General features: G+C 38.1%; 1 protein-coding gene across 3 annotated transcripts in view; it reads left to right on the top strand.

Annotated features, from left to right (window-relative positions):
- PHF20 (PHD finger protein 20) overlaps positions 1-23,076 on the top strand; it is a 43,311-nt gene that overhangs the window by 9,927 nt on the left and 10,308 nt on the right. For all 3 annotated transcript variants that reach the window (XM_083508379.1, XM_083508380.1, XM_083508378.1), the window contains 11 exons: positions 3,857-3,967; positions 10,496-10,667; positions 11,969-12,053; positions 12,895-12,974; positions 14,416-14,800; positions 15,389-15,496; positions 17,928-18,101; positions 18,368-18,550; positions 18,730-19,005; positions 19,558-19,656; positions 20,267-20,431. In XM_083508379.1, the coding sequence (XP_083364505.1) occupies positions 3,885-3,967; positions 10,496-10,667; positions 11,969-12,053; positions 12,895-12,974; positions 14,416-14,800; positions 15,389-15,496; positions 17,928-18,101; positions 18,368-18,550; positions 18,730-19,005; positions 19,558-19,656; positions 20,267-20,431 (1,810 nt within the window). In that variant the 5' untranslated portion in view covers positions 3,857-3,884. The remainder of the gene's footprint in view (positions 1-3,856; positions 3,968-10,495; positions 10,668-11,968; positions 12,054-12,894; positions 12,975-14,415; positions 14,801-15,388; positions 15,497-17,927; positions 18,102-18,367; positions 18,551-18,729; positions 19,006-19,557; positions 19,657-20,266; positions 20,432-23,076) is intronic.

Genomic DNA, 23,076 nt, shown 5'->3' with positions numbered 1-23,076 from the left:
GGCCTTTGGTGAGACCAGGAACAAAGTGCAAGGAGAAATAAATAAAATGAATAATGCAGGATGATAATAGTCCAATAATAAACTGACTTGACCAAAGTCAGTTGGATCTAGTCAGTTCCATTGTGGGAGGAAATAGCCTTTGGACTCCAGTAATAAAGCATAGCTGTCCATAGACAAATGCTAGCCTTGGTGCATGTCCTGAACTCACCTGGCTGTGGTATGTTCAAGCTCAGCATGACAGAATAAATAAAATGCAGTGCTCTTGAAAACTAGGTTACTTTTCAGTGCTATTAAGAAGTTGATGGTGGAAAGCCCTTATCTGGTGGGAAAGTCACTAATATGAGCAGCTCAGCATTCTGTAATACATTTAATTGCATCTACATATTAAATGTCTTAAAGCTTTTGGGGGAAAAGTAGTTTCTGTTTGAGGAAGAACCACCTAGGAAGTGGAGACCACACATTTTAAGCATATTATGCTCTGTGCATGAGGATTCAGCACACACTCAATTCACACAGATGGTTTAAAATGTATTCAGGCTCCTTCATCCATTCAGTTGGAAAGCCCGTGAAGGCTTTTGATTTATCTCGTAGTTATATTCCACTGGCGAGGTGTCATGGTCCCTTTGGTGACTATTGGATTAGCTGCTTTGGGTTACAGCCTCTGGCTAGGCATTACATGCAAAGGGGACTTAGGAGACCTTAAAACTTACTTTTTAAAAAAATACTTGCTGCTTATGTACCTGATAGCCGCTACTGGAGGCCTGCTTGACAGTTTCCGTACAGTAATTCTTTCTAATAGTGCTCAGTAGTCTTAGAAATTTAGGCAGTTATTTCTTTGGCCTAAAGACAAAATTTTTAGTAACCCACCCTGAACCAAAAAGAGAACAGGATAGATAGAAATATCAGTCACCCCCTTTTTCTCTCACATGAAATCTGCTCCTTGCCCGGCTCTGTCAAAGCTTTCCTGTCCCTTCATTCATTTTTCCCATATGCAGAGCTGAGCTAAGTTGCTATATATCTCTGTCTATGCCTTCTGGGCCCAGAATCCAGTGACACAGATGGACAAGACTTCCTTTCTTTTGTGTTGTATATTGAATACATAGTATTGTATTAAGGGAGAAACCCTGTCTGCCTGGTTTACAAAGAGGTGTGGGAAATTATACCTTGTACAGGTGTCTAATAGGTTGGTTTTCTGGGTAAGAAACAGTAGGACACTCTGCAGCTGTTGTCTGGAGCTAGTTGCCAGCATCTTGCTTAAGGTTTGCTATACATACTGGCCTTTTAAATCAGAGAAGGGAGGCACATGCTTATAAATGTCCCATTCTAGTGTGTTCCATAGTAGCAGGATTGGCTATCCACATATACATCTTTGATAGTTTGCAGCTTGTGTGTTTGTTCGTGTGTGAGGGAGAGAGAGAGTGCGCACTGCAAGACCAATAAAATAAGCTGACATGTAAAATTATGGAATCTTGTTTTGAATCTTTCATACCTTTTTGTCTGATAAAACATAGTGTTCATCAAAGTGGTGATCTGGCAGGCAAAATACAGTTACCGCAAATAATTGTGCTAACCAAGACCAGATTTTCACCAGCAACAAGTTACAGAAGAAGAAACCTTAGCTGTGTGTCTGTGTCTTCTATTTCTGCCTAAATTGGGAACAAATTACATTCAATAAATGTGTATTTGGTTGCATCACTGCACCATATAGGCCTTGGGTAGGGGTCCAGTTTCAGAAGCTTATGGAAGCCTCAGTTCTCTTTTCGGTTGTGCAGCTATTTCGGAGGAGAGGGTGTCATTCTTTTTCACATGCTTAGTAGAGGTCTTCAAGTTATATTTTAGCTCATGGTTCCATATGTCTCAGTAATTTAATTTTTTTTTAGATGTGCAGAGAAGGCTAAGCAGGATCATGTTTGCATTGCATTTAAGATGGGAGATGTGTTGCCACTCTTCAGTTGTATTAAGACACTCTACTCAGTGTGTGTCTCATCACTCGCTGGTATGCATGACAAGACAAAGCCCAGCCCTCCTCTCTGCCTTGGACGTGGATGGCGAGTAGGGATTGTCTCAGATGTTGGACTGTACTGGAAGCACAGCCCAACTATGGGGAAGATCCCTATCACACCAGCTCCCAGTTGGAGAAGGCTAGCTTGGTGCTGGGCTGTCCAGAAAAGCAACCACTGGCTCACCTACCACCTTTAGTTCAGAGCTGGATGGGTGGTGATGTTCCCTACACCTGTGCTAAGCCTTTCAGAGGCACTGTATGAGTAGAATGACTTCTGTTAGTGCAGTGGGACGTCCCCTATCTTCTTCCTCATGCACCCCCAACCTTCTGAAGCAGATTTGGGCGGTATGGGGAGCACAGGGGAAAATCTGTTACATGAGCAGTCTTTCCACCCACACAGTGACTTCATTGGATTCAGCGGGTTTGGCAGGCTACTGGCAACTGCAAATTTTGGCTTGGTTATCAAATGTTGGCTTGTTTCTGTGTGTATAGGATTTGTTACTGTAGTCCAATTGTTATGTTGTTGACAGAGCCATGTAAACCAGCAAAACATATTTTTAATATTTGAAACATTGTTAATGCCCACTGCTTCTTGGTAGCTCACATTTATAGCACCTCAAATTTCAGCAAAAAATTGTAGTTTACTTCACAATAGCATTTTAAAATTATGATTTTAAGCTGTACATCAAACTTAGAACTGAAAATAAAAACAACTCTAGGAGTCAACAAATGTTCCAGTTACCCGGGGGGGGGGGGATGAAAGCTTTTAGAAAAAGGCATTGCAGTTCTATTGTAATGTCTAAAACACAAGTCACTAAGAGCCACCATGTCGAGGCTGTTTCATTTTGCAAATGATTTTCATGTTCTAGATCAGTGGTGTGCATGTTCCAGATCACTGTTCCAAAACAGTTCTTTTATATGCCACTGTTCATTAGTTTGAGACTTATGGTGTTAATGAAGGAGTTGATAAATCACAAAACAACATTAACAAAATTGCAGCAGTAAAAGCCTGTAGTGCTGTTAGCATGAACTTGAAGCAAAAAGTGCAAGAACAAAGGCATTTGCAGGAAAGATAATATATTTAGCAGTATATACCAAATAACCCAGATAATCCAGTAGCATCTGTTCAGTTCTCTGTAAGACACTACATACACTAAATCTAAGATTCCTGTACTGTGTAAAAGCTAGCACTGTTCAGTGCATCATATCTGTAAACTTGCAGGACTGAAATTAAGGACCTCTTCAGACAGTGCATGAGCTTTGTGGTTACTCAAAATTTGTTCTGCATGATACCTGGTCCATATGGCAAGGATTGTTGGGTTTTTTAAAAAAAACAAAACGTACTATTAGAGAAACATTTAGAGATGACAATCCAGGTGGTAAGCCAACAACATGTTACGTGGCAACAACACAGTAAACTCTAAAGGTGGTGGCCATAGCACATGGATCAAAGTGTAGACAGGTAGGACTGGAAACAACAAACAGTGATGTACAAAATTGTGCTGAATTATCAATAAAATATTGACCACAAAGAATTTAATTTGAGAAGCATTACAGATATGTTGGTACCTGAACACCGGAGGGAGCCCTTCAACAATGATACTGTTTCCACAGTATACCTAGGTGCTCCACTTTGACATCCAGAGATGAGTTTTAGTAAGATCTGGGGTATACAAAGCCAGTCTTTGTAATGAAGAGACTATATATTTAAGGGCACTCTTTTCAACATACAGTATAAAGAATGCAAAGAAAACTTACATAACTGAAACATTGGAATATGAATTATTTTATCTGATTAGACAGATTAGCAATTGACACAGGTTCTGGTGATTGATATTTAATTGCATTTTTCAGGGGAATAAAAGCAGCGGCTTATAACAAAATGAGAAAACATCCACCAAACAGAAGAGGTATCAGCTTTGAAGTGGGAGCCCAGTTGGAAGCCCGAGACAGATTAAAAAACTGGTATTTCTTATTTCATGATAAAACTTGGATACATTTTTGTGATGCTGTCACATTGTGCTACAAACAGGGAGTCAAACCAACAAAAGTTCCAGTTCAGGTCTGGTTCTGATTCAACTGCATCAGACCAGTAGCATTTCAGTAACTGGTTCAGAGTATCCGAACCACCTAGTCTTGTTCTACTTTATGTGAGGAAAACGTAAATGGTGGTTCACATATATGATAAGGTGATTAGTATCAACATGATAATTATCCTAATGTCAATAATACAAAATGTTTAAATATATTGTACAGATGCAGCTATTTATCTAACGATCTTTATGTCACATTGTAAAAGTAGAAAGTTTCAAAAACTTAAAGTTTGGGTGTAATGGTATTGTGCACTGAACTTTAGTATTCCTATCTTCCCTTCGTTTACACACTCAGCTTGGGCGAAAACTGCCTGGTTAATTCACAGTTTCTGTGATATCTAAACCAGAAAAATAGTTTAATCTCTGCCTGCAAACCATATTGGCTGCATTTGTTCACAGTGCTAAACTATTGTTTAGTAGTACTATATGCACTAGCTGGAGTGAGTCAGAGCAGAGGCTCATGCTCCCACACTTCCTTCATTTCTTCTTCATTGACCAGGAAAAGGACATTTACTTTCCACAATCTGGTTTATTACAAATGCTGGCAAAAGTCCTGACTGCATTGACAGTGGGGAAGCACTCAAGCCTAAGACTTTCCTCAATACTTTTACACCTTGTTCTTATAGCAGTAAACCATGATTTTAGCATTGCATTCTTCTCAATATTAGTTCTGTGAATGCATTAGTAGTTTATTATAATTCTTTGTTTTTGGAGTCAGTAAGTGCTATCTTTTCAGTTTTTAGTCAAACGCTTATTCCAAACTAATAACCTGCCCTTTTTTCTGATTGCATTCTCATTCTTGTTTCAAACAGTGATGTGGTACAGGATATTTTCGGTTATGGAAAAAATTCCATTGCTATGTTTTTCCACATTAAAAAAGACTTATTTCTAAAACTGCATTGTTTCATAAAATTGTTTTTTAAAAATAATGACTGGATAAAAATAACTAGTCAAAATGGATTGTTCCCCTCAAAGTGTGCATGCAGATATAGCACTGAGTATGCTAAAACTGAGCATGTTAACCATTTTCAGTGCCTTCATTGTCCACCTTAAAATTTGAGGACGCAGATGTTACTGAATTGTAATGTCAATATTGATAAGCATTTCATTAAAAAATAGTACAGCTTTGCATTCGCTTGAATATAACATCAAACATTTCAGATCAGATACTTTTGGGTATTTAGGAAATGAGATATTTATACAGCACATAATATTAGCATGGTATTCTTTAATAAAAATGATAAATAAAAATGACATTTTAAAATAATTTTTTTTAATAAATACGGCAGAAATTATAAAGTGGATCACAGTTGAATTCGGGCATAATAAAAGTTTGCAGACAGCTAACATCACCAATGATTATGTAGGTTCTGATTATGCTGGGTTTTCAGGTTTTTTTTTTAAAAAAGGGTTCGGTTTGACTCCCTGACATTAACTTTGTTCTGATTGCAAATGTTCATATAGTATTTATTGATTTTGCTCCCCTCACCTAATGTCTGCTGATCTGTAATACAGTGCAATCCTATACATGTCTACTCAGAAGTAAGTCTCATTGAGCCTAATGGTGCTTACTCCCAGGTAAGTGGGTATAGGATTGCAGCCTTTGTGTTAAATCTGTTGTGAAGTTGGTACAGGGTTCAGCCTGAGTTTCCTGCACAAAGAACACCCATCTGCACTTTCTTGAAAAATAATCTCTGATTCAGGATCTGGAATCTCCATGACTATTTAGAGTAGACAGTACTAGACTACATAGACCAATAGTCCGATCTGGCGTGAGACTGTTTCCTAAGCCACAGTGAGACCTTCTGCTTTACACCATTTTAATTGTTATCATAGTATTACTGTTTCTGAGGTGCCAAGTGTAAGGGATCTTGGAAGAGGCTCTGAAAAAGACATTTGAGTCAACAAGTTGATCATTTGGGGATTGCCTTCTCCCATGTCATCCTAGTCGCTCTCTAAGATCGGAAGGAATGTTTCTTCTCTGTCTTTCCTAGAGTGGAAGCACAACTGAGTGGGCCAAGAGAAGATAACTGGTATCATGGGATGCTTTGCCTTTTGAAATGTGGTTGGCTGTCTCCCTTGCTGTTTTTTGTTTGCAAGCTATTGAAGACCATTTCATTGTGACCTTTTATTTTATGACACATATATGGATATATTCTGAATTTTTTTGTTGTTTTTTGTTATTTTTATGGAAGCATTATGTTTATACGTTGTAAACAGCCATGAACGGTATATTTACTCTAGAAGGGAGCATACTCTAATCAATAAATTATAAAAAAGAACAATATGGTTAGGGTATATCCCATTCCCCTGAGGTATAGTGTCCTTACTCTTCAATACCCTGCACCTTGAAATGAAGGACCCCTGTCAAGTGGCTGAAATAAAAACTTTGATCATGAGGAATGCTTTAAAAGGGGGTGAACTAGTGGATTACTTTTTCATTCTGACTTTATGGAGGTTGAAAGTAGAATGTGATATTGTAATTATTATCTGGGCGGCTTCAAACAAAAATTAAAAATACATTAAAATGTCACACATTAAAAACTAATAATAATAATTTATTATTTGTACTGTTCTGAATTGATAAGTAGAACTTTGTTTTGTGTTATATGAATAGAGAATACTGGAAAGTTCACTTTTTGACGTTGCTTCTTGAGGACCCACCATGCATAGGAAAACTGAGAATCAATCTTTTTTAAGAGACTGAGCTGAACCTTGACACTGCAGAACACTGATACTAGACATTTGTATAGAAAGGACAGCTACACATTTCATTTTAAATCATTCTGTCTCTCTTGGGTTAATGTATTATGGAAACATGCTTTCATGAGAACTTGTTTTGGCTAGATCAAGGCTATAGCAAATGACGTATCTAAAACGATGCATTCTGGACAGTTTGCAGTCTGCTGAAGATGAGGGTTGGTAGCATTGGAAGTTTATTTTAAAAAAATTATTTTTATTTCATTTTTTTAGTTTATTTTTGAAATGCTTCAATGAATGAACTAGTGTCACTAGTTTGGTCACTGAAGATAATGTTCGCCACTTAGAAATTTGAATAATTAAGTGGTATACAAATGTCTTAAATTTATTTGTTAAATTTATTGATCACTTTTTTTAGCAAGGGACCACAAAGTGACTTACATTGTATAAACAAACACATACATTAAACCAGGCATGAAAGAAAAACCAAGAAAAACAATCCTCTTTTTAAAGGCAGGATTAAAAATTCCCCATCCACTAAAGGGGACCACAGATAATTAAGAGCAAAGCCCTGGTGAATTTTTATTTTATTTGGTGTCTACATCTCTACAATGATGATGCCAGGTGAGCCACCCCCAAGGAGAGCATTCTAAGCACAAGGAGTCACCACTGAAAAGCACTCTTCTAATGTTGGCACCCTTCAGACCTCCTGAGGAGGGGCACACACAAAGGAGGGCTTCAGATGATGGTTGCAGGGTCGAGGTTGGTTCATATGAGGAGAGGTTGTCCTTGATGCATTGCGGTCCTTAGCTGCATAAAGGTTTATAGGTCAAAACCAGCATTTGAATAAGACTTGGAATCTAATTGGTAGCCAGTGCAATTTGGCCAGGATTAGTGTTAACTACCTAGAGTCTCTTGCCCCAAGCAAGCTGGCCATTGAATTCTATACCAGCTGTAAATAATAAACTAATCAGCTCAGACCAAGGGCTCCTAATACATTAGGGATCTCTGATGTGCATACAAGACTCCTGTATAAGCTAGTGGGTCACTGTTGCATTACGATACAAGCCTGCTTGTAGATGAGCTTTTTCTGTCTATATGAATGTATGAAAGTGTATGTTGGTTTTATCTGTTCTTGCTGCCTATGTGCTGCTTACCTTTTCATTTGTTATTTAAAATATCTGAACAACTGGAAACATAATACTGAACAGCTAGTTAATTATAGTTTCCTTGACAGTAGGCCTTATAAACAGAAACCTTTTGAATAAACACTTCATTGCACATAATGTGCAAGTAAAAAACAGCAATACTGAGTTGCAAGAGAAAATTGTAGCTTGTTAGGCAGATGCTGGTGTTATGTCATTCTCCTTGCAAGTATAGATGGGGATGTATAATCAGTATATTTGACATAACCCTAGTTGTTTTCAGGAGCTAAGCTTTCTTGATGCAGTAGCAACACAGCAAGAATTGTATTAGACTTCATGATAATTGGAGGCAGAAGGTGGGTTGCCGTTGTCAAGTTATAAAGCAACCTGGTCTGCCCTTTATTGAACTTGAGTTTATATGCTAAACTATGATTCTAGGTTTGAAAAGAACAACATTAACTTTTCTGAGAATTGTAGACTTAGTAAACACTTGCTAAAGAACGATTTCTTGGGAAAGTGGGACCTGTGTGTATCATTCTGCACTGGTGTCCCCCCCCCCAAATTACCAATGTAATGTCCTCAATTTCTGTTGGACTCCCAACTTCCATAAGTGCTGATTGACTAGGGCTCATGGGAATTGTAGTCCAATGACAATTGGGGCGTGTCATGTTGATTATTCCTGGTGTTAGGCATTTGAGTCTAATGTAGCCTATAGCCTTTTGAAGAAGAATGTAGGTATTACTATAGCAAAATACACGTTTGGAGCATGAAATAAAATTAGTTCAGAAGTGTTAGATGAGAAGTTGTATTATTAGAATTAGTTTTAAATTACTATATTTAAGTATACAAGAACTGTAGTCCTTAAGAAGTTGAAAATGATTGGTGGTTATAGCCGATGTGATATTGTATAGAATTCTATGGTTGTAAGGGTATTCTTGCTATTGGGTCCAGTTTAGAGAGCCTCCTAAGATAGCAGTTCAAAGACAGGTAATTAACAGTGAGCAAGGAGTGGTAGAAGGAGAAGAAATGCCATAAATGCCATAGGATTGCTAACCATCGATGAATAGGGTTTTGTTTTGTTTTTTGGCTATGCTCTGGTAGTATGTTGCCCCAGGCTGATGCCTTCCAGATATTGTTGGTCTACAACTTCCATCATCTCCAACCATTGGTCAGGTTGGCTGAGATTGTTAACAGTTATCCAAAACATTTGGAGGACACCAGGTTGGAGAAAGCTGCTGTATCGGATATTGATGTGTAGTCAAGGATTTGTAATGTTCAGAACTTGTTTTTTCAATTCCTAATTCTGAGAGGAGACTAATCTGCCAGTATATGAAAGTAAAGATACAATGAAGGGAAAAAGTATTTGATCCCCTGCAAAATTTGCTTGTTTACCCTCTGACGAAGAAAAGACCAGTCCATAATTTTAATGGTAGGTTTATTGTAGCTGTGAGAGGCAGAATAACAACAGGAAAACCCCCAGAAACCCAGAAGACAAAAGTCAGAGATTGATTAAGGTGGTTTTGCTCATCTCATCTGATATCAGTAGGAGATTATGAAAATGTTCTCTGCTTGAAGATGGATTGATTAATATGATTTGCTAAAAAGCATCTTGCTCCATAATGGTTGAGGATCAATCAGGAGGAACTGATTATTCTCTAGGAACAAGCATATAGGTCTGAGGAGTCCTTCTCAGCTTCTGTACCCACATGATTATTGCACAATTGAAAATTCCCAGGTTACTTTGTCATATGGGATAAGCTGTTGTTTGTTACTTTTGAAGTTACCCTTAACAAAAGTGTAGATTAAGCTATTGTAGGGATGTACATCTTGTATGAATCTGTGTTTAATTTTTAAAATAGACTAACTCTTAACACTACTGAGTGACATCAAACATTACAAAAGTAGATTTCCCATTCTTCTTCGTCCTCCTTCAGTCCCCTCCCCATATTTCTACAAGGTCCTGTAACTTGCCAAGGCAGATTTGGTGGGTATGCAGTCTGTCTGCCAGCACTTGGGAACAATTTGATGTCAGCCACCGATAACAGCAGTGTCAGGTCGTGGTGCTGACAAATTAGCATTGCCTATTGTCATCATCCTGAGGATACCAAGCAGCTATTCCTAGCTATTCCTTTTGTTGTTCTCCGATGGCATAAGATTTTTAACTTTCTATCATATACTGCTGATAGCACCAGCAAGGTTGTTTGGCTAGAACATTAGTTGTGACGAAAAGTGCAAGGTCTGCACAGCAAAAGCATTGATGGAAACCATGACTTAAGAATTCACAAGACACAGCCATAAACACATAAACTGTCGGCTCTTTGTTAATGTTGATTTCAGGTGTTTGTCATATTTCCTAGAAAAAGAAAGCAGTTTCGCTTAATAATAAAAAACCAGCAAGATTAAATTGATCACAAAAAGGTGAAATTGAAGCTATTTGTATATCATATTCATACATTTACCAAAATGTATGGCTTTGTAGTAGAGTTACTCCTTTTTCAAGATAATTATTTCAACTTTTTTGGCAAGAATATTTTAAATTAACTTTCTTTGCATAGGTATCCAGCTCACATTGAAGAAATTGATTATGAGGAAGGAAAAGTGCTAATCCATTTCAAACGCTGGAATCACCGCTATGATGAATGGTTTTGTTGGGACAGTCCCTATTTGCGTCCTTTAGAAAAAATACAGTTAAGAAAAGAAGGATTACATGATGACGAAGGATCTTCTGTAAGTAAAAGAAACCTAAGTTAAAGCTTGACGTCAACCCAATTCTTTACAAACTTGTGAATGCAGATTTAAGTGTTTTTTATAAATATTATTGGTATAATAAAAAAAACTTGCATACTATTTCTTCTTAGCTGGGGTGGGATAGAAAAAATGATAAATGAAATATGGTAACCTTGGGCAACATTGCTGTTTATAAACATGTTGTTTGTCACTGTAAGGCATAGTCCATGGACCTATTTGGGCCCAACACAGATGCCAATGTAGCCCTCAAGGCTTCGTCCCCTCCAAACCGTGCCCACACCTGACTTCAAATGTGACATCAGGTGTGGGGCAGAAAAGCCTGTGGGTATAAGTAGGTATAAGTCATTGCCTGTTTGTTTATAAGCAGGGCTTTCAGGTGTCACCTCAACAGTGAGACCTCCACTGAGAACTTTCAGAGTGCATCTCAGACGCTTCTTGTTGTGATCCCTTTTGAAATCTATTCGCATGTGCAAATGGACATATCTTCTCTACTGTCCCACCCACCTGTTACTGTTGACCCACAGGGGATGAAGGAGTTAGAGATGCAGCCCATTTGCCTGATTAGTTCTCCACACCTGCTGTGAAGTTTGCTTTACAGTGCAGTCTGGTGGGCCAGATCCTTCTTACCCCAACTCCGTGTGGTCCAATTTGATAGGTGGATGCCACAGTAACATCAGGCGATGAAGCACTTGGAGTTCCAACAATCAGCTGATAAGCCATGCTTCAAAGCACCTTTGAACTCCTGCCAATCAGGTGATTGGCAACATTTCAGAAGACCCCTTTGGCCCTGTCTGGTCACCTTTTTACCTTCCCATATATGGCATTGTGTATGATGTAGGTGATTGGCATGTGGGTGTGGTTTAGCCAAAGTGGCCTGTTGGCTTTAATTAGGCCTGCAGAGGTTCTACTCTGTTGTTTACTCAGAAGTAATTCACTTTGACTTCAGTGAAGTTTACTCCCAGGTATGTGGGTATAGGATTTTATCCTTATTATTGTCATTTTTCTTGGCAATTTTCCATTTTTTATACAAATAACACACTTCTGAATCCAAGTATTCAATAATCTTGCTGCTTATGATGATCACCCTGCCTTGACAATATGTTTTAGAATATCAGAGCTATTGTGCCCCGTAGGCTGAGTACAGTTATTAAAATCTTTTGTAAAATAATTGGTAGGAAAGTCTGCTGCAGGAATGTTTTGTTTACTGCATAGATTATTTTATTATTGCTATGATGCAGCAGTGTATCCTGAACACTGGTTTCTATGTTTCCATTTTTTAGGGATTTCATATAAATGATCAAGTGTTGGCTTGCTGGTCTGATTGTCGTTTTTATCCAGCCAAAGTTACTTCTGTTAACAAGGATGGTAAGGCATAATTGTTAATTTCAGAGTACACTGTAGAGAAACATCCTTTATGACTGCTTTCAGAAGTCGTCTTGAAAATGAGTAGCTGCTGTATATGTTCCATGCTATTCCCAATTTTTATGACCACTGCTTATGAATGTTATGAATATTTGAATTGGTATGAACACTAATTATGTGAGAGTGAAAAAGTAATGTGAGACAATTTTGTGGATTAATTTCTAGTAGTATGGGCATGTGTAAGTTCCATTGCTTGGATCCAGACATTTCTTCTGGTGGAAGAAGGGTGTGGAGGCAACTTCTCAGATTCCCCCCTGCAGCTCCTTATGCTCTCAAAACCTGCTCTGGAGATTTGGTGAACTCTCAAGAAAAAGAGGTTTTTGGTTAAAATTGCCCCTACCACCTTTTACCAACAAGATCTCACCACTGCATCAAAGGTGTCCATAGAATGAAGGAGCCTTTCTGTTTATAGAAAACGCTAAGTTTCACGGCAATGCAATAGCTTTTCGTATTTATTTCCACTTGATGGAAATAAAAGCTATTAAGCAGATTTTAAATCTCAACATTTTCCTTGATAAAAATAGAATTTATTGCAATCAAACCCAGTTTTTCACAGTGATGGAAACTTGTGATCTGGAACTTCTGAAGATTGCTTTTACCCCACTCTTGCCTATTGCCCATGATGTCTGAGGTTGGTTGAGTTGTAATTCAAAACATCTGAAGGACACCAGGTTGGGGAAGACTACTCTTACGTGTGAATCACTTTTGTCTTTATGCTTTGAGTAATTAGCACACTGTAGAGTTGCTGCTTCAGTTTATAAGTGGGGTTTCTTTTAAATTTCAGGTACTTACACTGTAAAATTTTATGATGGCGTAATTCAGACAGTCAAGAATATACACGTCAAAGCTTTTTCCAAAGATCAGGTATGAAACTTACTTTTATATTTTGATTTGGTTAAACTGATTTGGGGGCAGAACATAAATTACAGGGTTGTTAGTTCATGTGTTTTATTAGAGGACATACAGTCTAAGATGTAGGGATGAAGTGGATTCTGGTTCACACAACATCTTGGATAAAATCTACACATTTTGCCCACCGAGGACCCATGCACAGATCAGAACATGGATCTCAGATTAAACAGCATGATTGTTTCATGAATCTGTGCATATGTTTGCACTGTATTTACAAGATTGTCCAAGGGCAGCTTTTCCCTACAGTGTCCTTCCTCATAGTCTTTTTAAATGTTCCCAGGAAGCAACTATCTTAAGACATGCGGTTCCTGCCTGGGGAATTGTAAGGATAAATGTGACTGCCTTCATGACCTATGAGAACTGCCATATTTCCCCCCTGATACAATGTCCTTGTAAGGGAACGAGGCAGTTATTGTGAGAGGACTAGAAAAATTAATGGAGGCTATCAGTGGCTGTGAGCCATATATTCTATATCTACCGTTGGAGGCCATATTCTTCTGAATACCAGTTGCTGGAAATCCACAAGTGAGGTGAATGCTGTTATACTTAGGTCTTGTTTGTGGGCATTCCTTACATATCATAGGACGTATTCAACATAGCGCTAAGTAGATCACTCACTAAGTAGATCTCCTTGCCTGAAGGAGTGATCTGCCCTCTCCTCCTTCCACACAGTTTTCCAGGGGTCTTCCCAACCCTCACAGAGCCAACTTGTGGCGGGGGGGGGGGTGTTAAAAAACTGTAAGTTGCTCTGAGACGTCCTTCTCTGGGTTCCCATTCAGAACCAAGATCTGGTGTATGTTTACCAGGCAAAGGACCTTTTCAGTTCTGCTCTGACATTTTAGAACACACTCTGCAATGAAGTCTCAACTGGTACCTACTTGGGTATTTTTTCAGCATGAGGCAAAGACTATTTCATTTCCCCAAGCTTTTAAGCTTTTGATTATCAGCTTTATTCTGTCTTATCTATTACTTATTTCTGCTTTTATAAATCTAAGTTTATTTTTATGTATTTGTGTTATTGTGTGTTAAAATTTAATTGTATGCCACCCTGCTAATTTGATTAAAACACAGATTATAAATCTTAATGTAGAAATTCCAGATACTCTAACCAGTTGTCCTCCATGTAATCTCCCATGAGCACTGAGTGTTGTCATATGGTACTTGTTTCCTTATGTACTGCTCTATAGCTTTTAACTCTTTTTATATGTGCATGCAATCATATTAGGGAAAAGGAACCAGACAATAGTATTAAAGCTGTACAGTCACAGGATTCTTTTAATAGTATATTGTGTATCTTAATAATTGGCTTATTTCAGTGCCTCCCCCTTCCCAGTTCTGTAAGTAAGTTTCATTTACAATGGAAAGCAATCACAATTTTTAAACTTGCTTTTAGTCTATTGTGAGTAATTCAAGACCCAAGGAGAGAGGTAATGAAATCCCTTCATCTCCTGAAAGATGGGAAAAGTTTAAAGAACCGAGGAAAGCAACTGAGAATAGTAAGAAAGACAAGGATGAAAAGACGTTAAAGACTGAACGAAGGTCTAAACCTGATAAAGAAGGGAAACTAATAGTTCCTTCAGAAAAGAGCAAGGTGTCTGAAAAGGCCCTTCCAAAGGATGGCAAAGAAGACAAAGAGAACATATCTGAAAATGACAGAGAATTCTCAATAGATACCCAGATTGAAAAGAAACCTGAAAATGATAATGTGAATAGCCCACCAGAAAACCTCAAAGAAACTAAAAGACGACGTGGTCGACCACCTGTGGTGCCTCCTGCAGGTCAGTGGTAACAGTCAAGGCTGTATCTCATTCATATACGATGGGTGGAGAATCTGTGGCCCTCCAGATGTTGAACGTCAATTCTCAGCAGCGCACAAGCATGGCCAGTTGCCGGGGGTGACAGGAGCTGTAGTTTAGCATCATCTGGAGGGTCACACGATCTATCTCTTTCTTCTCCTTGTGTAGATATACCAATTTAGGTGATACAACAGATTTAACTAGTTATTATGCTACTTTAATTTGAACTGACCATCAACACTCACAAACTTAGTGTAAGTTTTCTACACTTGTTAAAGCCAAGAGTTACAACAGTGATTGGGGTGCAAGATCTGTCATCCAGTTCCTAAGGAACTTGTGATGTTAATGATATATGGCTATTATCTCAGTTGGTACCACTACATGTTATGGAATACTTCCCTCCCCCCAAAAAAGGAAGGTGAAACTAGAGAATTCAAATCCTAAACTCCATAAAAGTTTTATAAAACAGTAGGAAAATGTCATTTCTCTTTAAAAAAGAAAGAAAAAATCTGGTTACCTCTTCTCTTGGTATGTTTAGAAACCTTTTCCTTGCTCTATTTACATATTTAGAGCAAGGCTCTCAAACATTGCAGCCAATAACTTTAGAACTGAGAAGGCGGAAAATACCTAAAGGAGGAGAGATCCCTTCAAAACGTCCCCGACTCCAGAAGAACATGTGTGAGTATTTATTTCATTTACTTAAATAAGCTTTTTTTTGCATTTAACTGGAATAGGAAATATTCTTAAAGAGACAGAGCGTGCAAATTTTAGCAAAACTGGGTGGCATTCAACTAAGTTTTACCCAGAATATACACACTGAAATTAATGGACCTAACTTAGCCATGTTCACTAATTTCAGTGGGTCTACTCTTAAGTAAAGCTTAGTTGACTATCTCCCATTACATTTTGAATTTAGGCACATGGAGGCTTCTTTGTGTATTTCTACTAGCAGTGGTAGATTCCTTTTCTGGTTTTATTGGGGAACCAAAGGACAAAAATACTTCAGATGTGCAAATCTATCCTCTCTTGCCACGAAAGGCGAAGTAATGCCTTTTCTGTGCCAGTTCCCTAGAACAAGGGGAACAGGAACTGGCCAATGGCCCACATTGTTATCTTGGCCATCCCTCATGGGTCAGGTTTGACCCACCAGCTATCACAATGATTTTGGGTCCCTTTCCCCCCACAAACCTGCAGAGCCCCTTTCAAGAGATTCTGAAAAATAACGCTTTGTAAGGAACGTGGCAACCCTGATAATCTCATGTTTCCTGCATAATTTGGCTTGACAGGCATTGTGTAATCTTTAACATTTTTGTTTTGTTTGTTTTTCCTCTCCTGAAACTTTTGTTTCAGTAACATACAGCTTATGGAAATGGCACAGGGCAGGATTGATACTTGAGGGCAGACCTCTAACACAGCAGCATCAGGGACACCAGAGAGCTGGTGAGAGGCTTTTAATATCATGCTCCCCCCCCAGCATCTCAGCTGCCCCGTCATCAAATTATGAGCCAGAAGCCAGCCTTCTGTCTGCTCTGCATGAGGAAAGGTTCCACTCCTGAGTGACAGTCACATCTTCCCGAAGGGGTGCAGTTTGCTTGGGTTTGCTATTGGCCTCTAAGGCCCGTAGCGTCAAGTGCAACACACAGCTGAGGGGGAGCCTTGAATATCACATTTTCTCAAAACTGATTACATGTCACACCATCACCTTGTATTGGATTGGATTATCTATTGCAGATCTACCTTAGAAATGCTAGATCAAAAAACTGTGTGTAAATATATAAAATAAAATTCTGAAGTACTAGCCTTAATTTTTTTTTGGTGAGAATCACTGTCTAACTATTTAGACGTCATGAGAGGTCAGACTTATGGCACTTGGGTCAGCTGGAGAAGCTGATCATTGTACATCAGCATTCAGCTCTCCTGACTGGATATTCTCAGCTGACTAGTGCGCTAGCCTGTAAGTTCTGTGAGTGAATTTGATTCTCTAAGAATTGCAGTCTGATATTCAGACTTGTTCATATTTGGTCTATTGAGTCAGTTTTATTCCACACAACAGACGATCTTACAATCTTTAAACAGCTAACCCACTTCCTGTTACAATTTTTACATTATTTTTATGAAATCGTAATTTTATATCTTATAACCTGCCCTAAGTGGTGTGTATTCACACTAGAACAGTGAGATAAATGCTTTAATAAAGAATTTAACAATAATGAAGGGAAAGGACTGGGCATTTCTCTTTCTATATTGAGTTTGGCATGTAGCTTAGAGCTGCTGGTCACTTCCCTCATGTTCGTTTTAATGACCTTTATTGATTAATAGTGTAGATACTTGTTAGGAACACCTACTAACAGAAGAAGCCAGTGACGGTGACAAAAGGGGTCAGGGGGAAAGTTTGCAGATTTATGGATAAAATATAAAGTAAGAGTAGTTCACTATTTGCCTGAGTATTTATTTAATTTCTTTTAAAAAAAATTCTACATGGGACATATCTAATGGTGTCTTCTCAATTGTGCAGCAGACTTCCACTCACACAAATGGGACTTCCCCTTCCCCTTCCTCTCTCTCCCACTCCTCAATTCTGCTCTGACGGCTTAGGGAACCCTCTGAAGTAGCTTGTGGGGCAAAGGGGGTGAGGAGAGGAGAAAACAAAGTGGAAACCCTGTTGTGTCCACAGCCACAGCTGTCTTATCTGTAACAACCCCCAGCACCATCAAGAAGACTGCTTCTCACTGGACTGTGTTTGACCCTAAGAACAACATGCCTTTCACTAACCATTGGCAGTGGATATAATACCTTTTTTAAAGTGCCCATTTATAATAATAAGCTATTGCTAGTCAATAGGTTTGGAGGCTGAGAACCTACATCCATGCTTCTGGGGAAGCCAGAAGGGAAGAGGAATTGTGTTACATGAAGAAGAATGGGTGTGGTCTTAAAGATGAATGATAATTGCCACAAGGTCAATACATTGTGTATAATTTTATGTGTATATGAATGTATGTAACTGTTTGGTGAAATACCTTTGGTGGTGTAATAGGTTGCATTTGAATTAAACATGTAAATATTATGATAAAATATGTTAAAATTTGATTGGTCTTAAAATTATTTTTAGCGCAAGAAAAGTTGAAAAATGCTCTGGACAATGAAAAGGATTCTATAAAGAGACGATCAAGACATCCTACCAGTAGCAGTCATGAAACTTTAGATACTGACTTCATTGCACCACTACTGGATGAAGTTGGATCTTTAAAAGAGCCAGAATCTATCCCAAAAGAAGTTGTAGAAGGTAAACAAGTTGATTTTATAAGTGCCTGTCTTTAATTATAAGCCACCCCTTGAACTTATTTCCCCCCAAAAAAATCTGCACATTAGTTGTAAAGTTGCATTGAATGTCATATGTAGTGTTGGCCCTCATTCTAGTTTATTTCTTGCTTGAGTTCTCTTAGGGTTTTAACTTAAAATGTAGATTTGGCTGTTAAAGACTTTATGTTAACCTAAGTGTTTTGTATCTGTGTGTTCTATTCTTCGCTTACCCACTCTTTTGACTTTTAGGTCCATTAGAAGCATGTGTTGAGTCTGACCAAAAGATTAAGGAAGAGTTGCCTCCATCTTCCGAAGTATCTCAGACTTCAGTACCTCAGATTTCAGTAGATGACACCAGATTAAAGGAAGAAAATACAGCAGAGCCTTCCTCTACACCTGAATTGCAGGAGATTTCAGGGGCATCTGTTACAGGTTAAGTTTTTACTAATTATATTTTTCAGGCTAGGCTTCTTTAAAAGTTAGTTTGAAGAGCTTTGGGCAGTGTAGTCCTGATTACCCACTGTGCAAAAGGCTTTACATGTCTACTCAAGGCTAGTATGTTACAGTTAAAAGTCATGTGTTTCTTAAGTTTACATCTTGTGTTCTTACAGTAACCACTGCTTCAAAGAGAGCTGATGTTTTTACTGCTTCAAAAGCTGCAATAGAACATGAACCCAAGTTTAGATGCAAATTCTTGGATTGTTCCAAATCCTTTCGGAAAGCCAAACTGCTGCATTATCATATGAAGTATTTTCATGGTATTGAGAAGTCACCAGAACCACAACAGAGTCCAGCAACAAGAAGCATTCAGACAAGAGGCTCTGTAGCTTCTGAAAAGGCCAGTCAGGAATGTTCTAATAGACGACGGACGACATCTGGTTGCTTATGTGAGTGTTTTGCCAAAAGTATTCTTTCTCTTAACTATTTTGAATTGGCCTTTAACACTCTAGTTACATTTATGAGCCCCAATCACTTGAGTTACATTTAATCATTAAAATTCAGCTTGTTATTTTTCTATTAATCACTTAATTTACAACATGGAGTTGTGCAAATTAAGTATAACCTTTAGGGGCACAATATAATGAGCCAGCAATTTGAGGAGGAGGAAACACATATTTATAGCAAATGAGTAGAGATTGGTACTGGAACACACACAGATGACTAAAATGAAATTTTACATGACTACTGATCTAGAAACACCCTAATCATGCATAAATGCACCCAGTAGTTTTGTTTCTGGGGGGATGCATGGGTTCACATACCCTTAAACATTTTGTGAATCTAAGTTTGGCCTCATTGAGGGGCAGTATTTCAATATGTGTAGGAAAATGAGAGCACCCCTAAACATTTTCTAGGAAAAAAAGCTCTGAGTATACCTGAGTAAAAGCTTACTGTTTTATCCTGTAAGAAATAATATAGATTTTTAAAATTCTCTTAAGCTAATAAAGAAAAGGAGAAGAACAAAGAGAAAAAACCCAGAGACATTGTAAGATCAAAATCAAAGAAGAAGAAAAAGAAGAAAAAGAAAACAAAATCAGGTATTAATGGGGGATATGGCTTCATTTAATTGTCTTTCCTTTCTTGATCAACGCCATTTTCTTAGCAGAAAACACTACTAAGACAATGTTACACTGGACATCAATGTAAACAAGTATATATGCAATTGTCTTTTTAACAGAGAAGTCTCACTGTTTGCTTCAGAGACAGGTGATGATGGCATCTAGCAGAGGACGAGGCAGATTAGTCCAGCCTCTGATTAAGCTTGTATTCTGTGACAATGTTGTTGGACTCCAACTCCCATTAGCTCCAGCCAGCATGGCCAGTAATCTGGTTACTGAGAGATTTAGTCCTACAATATATGGAGAACACAGGTTTCCCACCCCTGTTCTAAGAAGAGAGCCTGCCTCCTACTGAATGGAGGGCAGAGTATCTTAGCATTCTGGAGTGGTTGTTGGTGATGGGCAAATAATTTGGATGGGGGGTCTAAACTTGTAGGCAGAGGAGCCTACAAGTATGGACACTGTCTACACTAACTTCTTGTTTGTTAGAGGTGTAGAACCAGTGCAAACATAGTACTGTTAATTCTTTAACCATGGAATCTTGGGTATATTCATTTTTTAAAGTGTTAACACTTCCTAATGTTTACAGAGCATTCAGGGAGTGAAGAAAATGTTGACTTTCCCCAATCGCTTTCCCCTACGAGATCTGCCATTGCAACGAGATACAATTCAGCAAATCGGCCTTGTGCACATTCGAGTACGCAACTGCAGGGTGCTGATTCTGGGCATCGTAAACACAAATCAAAAACGAATGGTGAGATTGATTTAGTTTCTACCTCAATAGTCTTCACTTTAGAACTTTGCAATGCTAGTAAAGGAATTGAAAATTGGCAAAGACTTGCTGCCTAGGATGGAGCACATTGACTACTGCAGCAACACATTATCATAAAGCATGATGTATTTGCCTTGCAGAGACATGCCAGCTCAAAGACCTAAGACTGATTTATCAGTTTTAGTTAAAGGGATTCTTTAACTATTCTATCAGTTTTAGTTAAAGGGATTCTTGTTATTCTTCCTTAGCAGGTTTGCTTGAGCCTGGCTTGTTTTTGTAACTTTCCCCTTTCTTCCAGTTTTCTGCTCTTTAGAAGTGTTAAATTTGGTGTGTTTGCACATAATAGTAAGTCAAGAAGCTTGATTTAATAACTACTGTACAAAAGCTTCATGCTGGTGCATGGAACCCAGTTCTGCTGTGAAAAAGCTTCTGTTCTGCTCCTGGCGTGAGTTGATACGCAGACCAGGAAGGTGATATATTGGTGTTACATCCAAATATGAAATTATGGTCTGTTGCTTCATAATAAGCCCTGGTCACTGTCTACTCTTAAAACATGGTTTGTTGTTGACTTATTGATTGTGGCTTGTTACAGTCCAACAAACCATGGTCCTGCGTTCACACATAAAGCTAAGCTATCCTCATTGTTTACTGTGCCAAAAGAGGAGAAAAGCAGGAGTGATTGGGCCGAAAGCACAGTATGGCTTTACTAAGATAAGCTTGGCTTAACATGTCAGAAGGCAGCCATTTTTTTAGACAGTTGGGTACTACTATGTGTCCATAGCCAGAACTAAGCAACAGTGTAGAAAAGGGGGAACCACCAATGAATATTGGACAAATGTTTTAGAAGCACCTGAAGGTTACACAGATTTTTAGGTGTAGGGTAGTACTAAGGAAATAAGTTTTAAGGTGAATAAAGAAGAATAAAGGTGAATATCCGGAGGGGATAAATTCTCTGCCTAGCACAGCAAAAGCTTGCCTTGTAGCCTAAGAAGCAATGACAGGAGCAACTCAACTGGGCCTTAAATATGGCAAGGCTGATAATATCCGGGGGTCTTAAATAGCAGCAGTAGATGTTAATACACAACTCCTAGCATCTGTGAAACACTGTTGAAGCTGAAATGAAGTTTGTGTAAGAGGTAATTAGTAAAAAGCAGACCATATGATCAGCCCTGAAGAAGAAGGGTCAGCACTAAAAAACAGGCATTGTTTATACTTTATGTAGCTGCCATAAACATCCTTGAACCATCAACCATTGATACAGAAAGAACATGGCTAAAAATGACACTCAACTTTCTTTTCCTGGTCCCGTTGCACATCTAGACATGTCCATGTGTAGTTATTTCAGTGAAGGAGAAGGCATCCTAATCATAAATCTTTAATCTTGATAATTTCCTCCAATTTGCAGATAAGTCGTTCAATATATGACTCTGTTAATTTAAAGAAGTATTGTTAAGTAATATCTGATGCTTCTATACACTAATAGTTTATAGATATATTAGAAAATATTCACTTGTATTAACAAAAGATCCAGTTACTCCCTGGCTGCATCAGCCGGTAAAGTCTTTGTGCTGCAATACCGCTTGCCTCTGCATTAGTTTCCCCTATAAAGCTTCGACGTACAAAAGTATTGTGTTATGAGCATGGGGTATACAGGTGTGTTTGTGTGTGAGCTAAGAAAAAAATGATCAAGTGATCACCTTATTACTTGTGGGCTACTGTGGAAAGAAGGTTGTTTATCTTGTAAAGAGAGCAGCACTTTAAGTAAACTAATTGTATATGGAAGTCGGTTCCAGTTTTTTCTTTTGGATCTGTCTCATAGTATTTAGTAGTATCTGAAAGCATTCTTACAACAACTGTGAAGAGTAACATTTTTTTGTGTATTCGAGTCCTTGCTTCACTGTTCCTAGATCAGCCACTCATCTATGAACATTAAGTCCTTGATACTTATTTTAAAATGAATTGGATTCCACCAGTTTCCATTCTAAATTCTTGCATTTAAATCATTTGTATCTTTCCAGAATGCTCAACCTTCAGGCTGAAATCTTCTAGATTTGGTTTCTGCTTAAAGGTGACTTACATTTTTCTAATCTTAAACCAACCTTTACCTACTTATAAGAGGTAATGTCCACTGCTACTCTAAAGCAAATTAGAATTTGAAGTTAAATGCATTTTCCATTTCAATCACTATATGACATCTTTAAAAAAGCTGAAGACTTGAAAATAAGTTCTCCACAGCAAATTACTTTGGATACAAAAATTGAGAAATTATATCTCTAGATCCAGATCTAAATATTTCCTGAGCAAACTCATTGAAATAATAGGGAACTTGGAACTTTTTGTTGCAAACCACCTAAAGAGATGCCAAACCTCAGTGACAAATTAAGTGTGTGTAACATGAAAATCACATACGTCTGTTATTGGAGAGGAGTTTTGTATTTATTCTGCTCACTTACTTTAATCTACTTTTCTGTTGCTTCCCACATTATTCTCTGTGTGCGTTAAAATGGTATAATAGTCATAAGGGATATAATATATTTACTACATTTTTTGTTCCTCTTACTAAGTTCTCACTGCTGTAATAGCTGTTTTTCATAAGTGTTTTTGTTCAGTGTAAGAAAAGTAGAAAC

Source organism: Podarcis liolepis (genome assembly GCF_965112155.1).
Source record: "Podarcis liolepis genome assembly, chromosome: 6".
In the NCBI taxonomy this organism is placed as follows: Eukaryota; Metazoa; Chordata; class Lepidosauria; order Squamata; family Lacertidae; genus Podarcis; species Podarcis liolepis.
Note: the sequence above shows the minus strand (reverse complement) of the source record. Positions and strands in the feature narration are given on the sequence as shown.